Source organism: Capsicum annuum, chromosome 3 (genome assembly GCF_002878395.1).
Source record: "Capsicum annuum cultivar UCD-10X-F1 chromosome 3, UCD10Xv1.1, whole genome shotgun sequence".
Taxonomy (NCBI): Eukaryota; Viridiplantae; Streptophyta; class Magnoliopsida; order Solanales; family Solanaceae; genus Capsicum; species Capsicum annuum.
The window spans coordinates 3,690,463-3,698,733 of NC_061113.1; the positions used below are offsets into that span (position 1 = coordinate 3,690,463).

The 8,271-nt window shown below is 30.4% G+C and overlaps 1 protein-coding gene across 1 annotated transcript; it reads left to right on the top strand.

Moving 5' to 3' along the window:
- The first annotated feature begins 286 nt into the window (after nt 1-286).
- On the top strand, nt 287-2,439 carry LOC107864333 (chaperone protein dnaJ 20, chloroplastic). Its single transcript, XM_016710682.2, has 2 exons — nt 287-989; nt 2,074-2,439. Exons 1-2 carry the CDS (start codon nt 591-593, stop codon nt 2,215-2,217), a joined length of 543 nt encoding a protein of 180 aa, XP_016566168.1. The 5' UTR covers nt 287-590; the 3' UTR covers nt 2,218-2,439.
- Nucleotides 2,440-8,271: the final 5,832 nt, after the last annotated feature.

An 8,271-nucleotide genomic window follows, 5' to 3' on the forward strand; every position in this document is an offset into this window, starting at 1 on the left:
ATTAAATCCGTTGACATTTGTCTAGCAAAAGCATATCATATAACTTTAATAATTAATTGAAATATGGCAGAGCCTCTTATAGTTGGATATTAGCAAGGCTTAGGACGGCAATTTACATAAATATTTCAATTAGTGTAATTAGTGGATTGTTTGACCAAATTATTAAATACTTACTTTGAAATAGTATTCAACTGATCAAATTAAAATAGCTCACAAATATATAATATATGTATATTCATATGTTCTATATATATGATCGTACATAATCAACATATATACATTTGAAAAAGTAAACAATAAACTTGCTCGACTATTTATGTGTAAATCCCTACTTAAAAACCAAACTTCAAAATGACATAAATACCCTACACTATGTTTAAAACTCCAAATCCTCCTCTTCCTCCTCCTTATATATACACCTCAAAAATATCACAAACACTAAAAACTCCAATCCAATATCATTCTCAACGAGTCCATAAAAAGTGATCCCATTTTCCTCATCGGGTCAAAAAAAACACCAATTTCTATCCGTCACCTTATAGCTAACCATCTTTGCATCAACTTTCATTCACACACACACACAAAAAAAAATGTATCTAACAACACCACTCAACCAACATCCTCAACTATTTTTCCCATCAAATCCACAACCTCAAAGAACCAAAAACATGTCTTTCGTGAAAGTGCATGCAAAACTTAACAATGTAATGGAAATAACTAGTGAACCAAAAAGTTTTTATGAACTTCTTGGTATACCAGAAACTGTATCATTATTTGAAATAAAAGAAGCATACAAGCAACTAGTACGTAAATATCACCCAGATGTATCACCTCCGGATCGCGTTGAAGAATATACACAAAGGTTTATTAGGGTTCGAGAAGCTTATGAAACATTATCAGATCCTATGTCAAGAGATATGTATGATAAAGACATGTCTAAAGGTCTTCACTTTGCATTTTCTCCTCGTAGAAGGTCTCAAAATGATGAGGTATGTAGGTGGTTAAAATTTGTGTTTTTTTTTTAAAAAAAAGATTTACTATCTCTATTTCATACTCCTCTCGTCCCATTTTACTCGTCCCAAATTAGAATGACACGATTATTAAAAAAAATAATAAATAATATGGCTAATTTACTATAGTACTCTATTAAATGATGTTGGGCAAAATATAAAAAAAAAATTGTCTTGTCGGGACTTATATACTTCTAGGGGTAAAATGGGAAAAATTGTAATTAATTTTGTCTTGATTTGGTAAAATGGACAACTATTTATTGTAAGGGGGACGACTAAGGTGAAATGAAGGGAGTGTTTGGGTTTCCAAGATTTTGGTTAAATGAGGCCTGATACATAAACAGATATTGAAATCTGGCCCCAAGTGGCAAGTAAGCACTTTTAACTTTGAGAGTGCACTCTAGACACCTCAACTTGGTCTCATCTAGTAGCTAAACACTTCAACTCATCCCTACTGACTACTTTGTCTCGATGTGATCTCGTGGATACTGATGCTTATGTGACACATATATTTTGAAGGTGTCTACATGATCATTTTGTAAGTTGGAGTGTTGTACAATGGAGACAAGTTGGCGTGTCTAGATGTGTTTACCCAATTTTAAGTGTCATTTTACATTGTGTGGTGAATTAAAGTTGGATTTTGTGAAAATTTGTGGCTGTTTGTTGTTGTGATGTTTTTTTTTTGTTTGAAAAGAAATGAGGTTTGTTTACTTCTCCTGTTTTAGTCACCTAATATGTGGGTGTTTATATGTTTGGTGTTTAATTTAAGGGCAAGGGGATGGATGGAATATTAGTGTTTGGTTGATATTTGAGTTGAAAGAATTGTAAGGATCAGGGGCGGAGCTAGCGGGCGCAAGGGATTGTCCAAGATCGAAATTATTTTAAATGTAGATTAGATGTTGAATTCTTTGACTTCTATGTGTGTTTACTTCTTTTATCTAGAGAATTACAGCTTTTGCATTCATGCAATTGGTTTTTGTTTGTTGTTTGGGGGTATGTTCACCACATCTTACTCTTGATACTTCTATTTTCTTTCTAATATTGTTTTCTTATATGCATTTAGTCAATGGAGAACAAAGGCGAATGGAAGAACCGTTGGAATTCCCAATTGTCAGAGTTAAAAAGAAGAAACGCGTACAAAGACTCTGATACCAATATGTCTTGGGGTGCACGTATGCGCAGACAAAGAAATGAAGTATCGTTGTAATCAACAATCGTTGTAGAATTTATATGTATGCTTGTATATAGAGCAATTATGTTCTCTATGTATTTTGGAAAATAATTCCGAGTTAGTGTTTGGTTAGCATTTATGTTATCAGTAGTGCTAACAACTTTGCTAGTGCTAACCAAATGTAGGAAACAAATAGTTGTACATAAGAATTAAATGAATCAAGATGTTACTTAGCCGTAACGCTCTGTTATTTCTCCAGCCATGTTTTTTTTTGTTCTTATGAATGTATGTTGAATTAGTATCAATGGCATTCCTTTTTTAGACAATGATTGATACTAATACAGAGACTTTTCTAGTGCTCGACGCAACAATGACAAAGACATTTGAGGTGAATATAAGTGTTATGGTTGGATTACATTTCTCCCCAACTGTACTGTTGGTCCCATTTTGTTATCGTCTTTCTACTTTTTGAAAATTCGTTTTTACTTTTAAGTTGTTGTCGTGATTGTATAATATTGGTCTGAAATAACCTTACATATAAATGAAGCAAGATAGCGAGGATTCATATAGCCGAACTCGATATTTATTGACATTATTGCTGTGTTGCCTCCTTGATCAGTCATAAGAAGACAATGTCATTTACGTGGAGATAAGTTCACTGTGTTTGTTAAATAGGACAGTATCATGAGTGAATTTGCTGTCATTTTCATTATCACTTTAGAGCTGTATGTGGCTGTTAGGTTTTAGCATCTCTATAATGAAGGACACTGTTGATTTTTCTGTAGGATTTTGTCGTCATTTATGCACTTTCAGCCAAGTGGTGTCATCCAACACTGCTTGCAAAATATACATTATAGTTTTTTTTAAGAAACATAAGAATATACAATATGTCAATACCATTTGTAAATTATACATACTACAAGTTAATTTTGCATAGAAAGTAAAAGCCTTAAAATCATCTAGATCCAAACTCATGTACAAGCTGAATTATAATGATAAATTTATAACACTAGTGCAAAATCCTGTGTTTGTCGATGTAATATATTCAGATACTCGGATCATCTTAAATCTTTTGTGGTCGAAGCAATGGAATAATACATTTCATTTTTGAAAATTTTAAAACAAAGACAGCTTCCTCCTTGAAGGTCGAAGGAGCTATATATTCAAGTGCAGTTGATTTTCGAACAAAACCAAGAGTGATAGTGGCTTTCTGTTCCCAATACTAGTAGTGAGTACTAGAGCCGTTAATATGGATCGATCCAACTCAAGTCAGCCCGATCTACATGGGCTGTATATTTTATCGGCTTCAAAATGCTAGCCCAATCCAACACTACACGGCCCATGGGCTGCTCTCTTAAAGTTTTAGTTTAGTTGTTTCCAATCAAAAAGGTGAAAATTAGGGAACAAAGTTAAGTTGATCATCAATTACGTGTGTTATCAAAATCATGTACTTTCATAGGTTATATATTTGGGAGATTTTCATAAGTATTTCTCACTATATTTTCGACTTTCAAGCACTAAATCATATATCTTCAATGACCTCGATAACATTCTCCCTTCAGTCAATTTTATTGTTTTGTTTGATTTTGTTTTCTTTATTGGTTTTCCGTCATTGTATGTCCATATTTGTTCCTTTTATACTCATTATTTTTCTACTATTATCATTTGAATTTCATTATGTACAACATAGAAATTATATAAAATGAAGTAGTTTTTATTTTCAATGCATAGTGGAAATTCATTTTTACACTATTATTTAACTTTTTTTTTTTTTTTGTTTCCAAGGTATCCCTACAGCCGGCAGCCGTGGGACTAATCCTTCGTTTCTCTATTATTTAACTTATATAGGTTATATCCTTGTTGAAATAGGTAACCTGCCTTTTTTTTATGAATAATTAATTACATGTTATCTTTTAGACAATATGATAATATAAGAATTTCTTTCACGTATTATCAATGTATAAAAATTAGTTAACTAATCGATGTACATTCCAATTTTATGAAATGCAGGTGATCGAAGTATAAGAGTTAATGCAGATCCAGTACCCGATCAATGCATCCCAATTCATGAACAAGGAAACCCAGTAGCCAGATGGTGTTGCCCGGCAAATTTAGAGTGCTATGATTATAGCCGAACATGTCGCGATAATTGTCACCAATGATAAATTTTTAAAAATACTATAACATTATCAATCTGAAAAAGCATTATGATTTTTCTCGACTAGCACTCATGAGTTTTATCTTACTAGTTATATATAACTTGATTATATCGTAAATAAAGTTCAGTTTCAGTTTCAGTTATAGATATAAATTTCAATTCCATATATCTTCATATTTATCGTAAGTTGAATATTTATATATTATTTTATTCTTAATTATCCATTTGTAACCAAAATTATGGGGTAAATACTTTCCAAAACAACAAAATGAGTCTACCAAGAGAAAATTTCCAACACTTATGGGCTCATCGAAGCATGCTATATATGTTCATAGTTGGACCTAAACAAACATAGGTGGGATGACCAATTAGACCACAACAAAATTACTTTGATTCGATTTGATATTCAACATTTTAAAACCAAATCAAATCGAAATTTTATAAAATCGCATTGAATTGAGGAACGTCCAACCCTAGGTTGGACTGACTTTACGAGCCTAACTCAATTTGATCGACTTTGAATTTACATTGCGATTCACAAGTGTATAGATAATAAGTTTGTATATATATGTGTGTGTTTGATGTCATGTATATTTGTGTGTATATATATATTTACAAGACATATTTGTATTTGCATCTGTTTCAACCGAGTTATATAGTACTGCCCATTGGATAATAAGAAAAATGGTCTCAATTCTTTTTACTACTTGTTTTGCAATTTTGATTAAATATATAATATTCACAAGATGAATTTCAATAAAGGGACATGATTAATAAGAATTCATATAATTAACGTTAACAGAGTTGAATAGGTCAATTTCAGAAGTAAATTCTGTTGCCATTTAAAAGCTTCATTCTGATGTAACTATTAGGCTTAGATCTCATTACTACAAAATACCTAAAATTAGATAAACATTTCATCAAATTGGTCAGTCATTTTAATAGAGAAACACCATTATTGTTAAATTAAAGGAAGGAATAACAACACTTGGAACAATTTAAAAACTAAAACATGTAAAAACAAAAAAATAATAATGGTAAAGAGATAAGAGTTGAAATTCCCTCTCCTGCCTCTCCCACTTTTTTTTTTTTTTTTAGTTATCATAATTTTCTTTTTAAAAATCAAACAATATAAATTTTAATTTGACCAACATTTGACGTGTCGTTTTTCATCATATTGATATGAACAAATTTGCAATTCTCAGTACTTTTTTTTATTATAGTATTTGAATGTCTAAATTTTAATTCTAAAATATCGAATAATTTAACTTTAAAACTAATCAAATTGACTCTCAAAAAGCAAAATATCACAACTAAAGAAAACGGAGGGAGTATTTCTAATCACATCTTGTCCTCCTCCTAATAATAAGTCATGTCATAGTTAATCATTTGTTAATTAATAAGAATACACAAAAACACAAAATACCCATTAATAAAATGGAGCTACCACAATCTTTCAACATCATATAAGTTTATATCAAACTAATTAAGCTAAACATGTTCATGCACCAAGTACAAGAAAGACAATCAAGAATATGCAGTGTGGAAGATAACAAAAGATGGGAATTACTAGGGAGATTTGGTTTTGTATTCTTTACAAACTTGTTTTTAGTCTTATGTATCTTCAGTTTTGTAAATAAAATATTTGAAAAGATAATTTTTTTCTATTCAATTTGTACGTGGTCATAAAGATAACTCTACCAATGTAGCTTCACATATATAAAACTTTTGCTCGAGTTAAAATGGAACAACAAATTAATTTGTTTGGACCATCAATTAGGCCGGACTTCACACAATATTCCCAAATATTAGCCTCTCGGGATGATTCCATACTACAGATTGGTGGAGGAACTTCAGGACATTCTTGGGGTAATGCTGTCAGGTGTCGTAGCTAATCGAGTAGCTCTGAAAGCATGTGTAAAAGCTCGTAATGAAGGACGTGATCTTGCTCGGAAAGGTAATGAGATTATTCGCGAGGCTTTCAAATAGAGCCCGGAACTAGCTGTTGCTTGTGAGGTATGGAAAGAGATCGTATTTAATTTTGCAGCAGTGGACGTTTAGGATAAATAAAAACAGTAGACATTAGCAGATAAATTAGCAGGAAATAACGAAGGATATGGAGAAAGAACACAAGTAATTATCCTTCATTCTCTTAATTGAATTGCAATTAAACTCGACCCGATCTTTTACTAAAAGGATTAAGCCGAATACAACAAAAATTCTATTGCATATATTTTGACCAAGTAAGATAGTGAGTTAACTAGCATTATAATCACAGCAAATGAAAGAAAAATAACATAAATATTTAACGTGATTTGATCAGCTAGACCTAATTAAGCTAGACCTAATTAAGCTTCAAGCAAAAGTAAAAAACGTTTTTCACTATGACAAAAAAATTATAGTATGACTTTCCCATATCTTGAGAAATGTAACTTTTAAAATAATTATTGAGACAATCTTAAATTTGGAAGGAGAGTCAAAAAAAAATTAGTTCATAATGTAAATAGACTTTAGATGGAATTTGGGCTGTGGCCAAAAAATTTGTTGCCAAAATGATTTATTCTAGGAAAGATAATAATATGGAAACTCAGAAAGAGAATAATATGAAAACTCAATCATTATTTTGTATCAATTACCAAAATCAAGTATTTTTATAGGGCTATATATTTAGGAGAATTTCTAAGTAAATTTCATTGTCTTTAAACTTTTGAGCACTGATAACATATTCTTTAATGGCCACCACAAAATTCTCGCTTCAATCAATTTGGATGCTTTGTTTGATTTTACTTTCTTTGTTGGCTCTTCACCATTGTACGTCCATATTTACTCTTTTTTATACTTATTAGTTTTATTTGATCATTTAAACTACCACTATAAGCAACAAAGTAATAGAACAACACAAAAATCTTTTCATTTTTAAATGCACAAAATTATAGATTGGTATACATTTGGACAAATATTTCCAACAAAAATTTGAGATTTTCAGTGAAAAATTCATCGAAAATGTTTCCAATGATGAGAATTTTGAACGAATTTTCTATCAGAAAGTTTCTTAGTAGTAATTGAAACAATATGACTGAAGTGAATTTTTTTTTAAACACTATCATTATATTTAAAATTGTTGAAACAAGTAAACCTACCTTATTTTTTAGGTTATTAGTTTCATTTTTTATGCATGATTACACGTTGTTATCTTTTAAATATTTGATAGTATAAAGTTTTTTCTTTCACACTAATTGATGTGTTTTATTTTTTATTAATATGCAGGTGATGAAAGTATAAGAGTTAAAGGAAAACTTGCAGCCCATACATGCATCCCACTTGTTGATCTAGGAGTTGCACCCAAATGGTGTTGCACTGGTGAAAAGGACAAATGCTATGCTTCTTCCCAAGAGTGTTTTGCTAATTGTCCCTAATGATAAATTTTTCAAGAATTATATTGTTTGTCAATTCTAGAAATAAGTTATGATTTTATTCAGTCAGTATTCATGAATTTCATGTTGCTAGTTGATTAAGATGATGTATTATTCAAATAAAAGAACTTGATAATCATTAATAAAGTTCAGTTTGAGTTATCAATATAGTGTACTTTAAATTTATATATCTAAATTATATTTGTCTCAAATATTCTGTCTAATAAAATTGGAGAATTATACTTTTTTTTTCCAAGACGTAAAATTTACTTTTCATTTGAAACTCGATTGATTCAAACTTTATTTCGATCAATATGGGTTGGATCAATATGTGTAAAATAATGGATCATAATTCACTACATAAGCCAATTATTTTTGTATAAATAACATAAATACCAACCCTTTTAGAAGTAATTACACTCTCTCCCACTTTTTTAATTACTTTACTCTCTCTCCTTAATTATTAATATATATAACATAGCCGATATATACATAACATTCTGTGTATATATTGAATTT

What these genes read in the sequence shown, in the direction of transcription:
- LOC107864333 (XM_016710682.2), top strand. Translation starts at nt 591, where the DNA reads ATGTATCTAACAACACCACTCAACCAACATCCTCAACTATTTTTCCCA. An exon ending in GAAGGTCTCAAAATGATGAG is followed by an intron (nt 990 to 2,073) that starts GTATGTAGGTGG and finishes ATATGCATTTAG; the next exon opens with TCAATGGAGAACAAAGGCGA.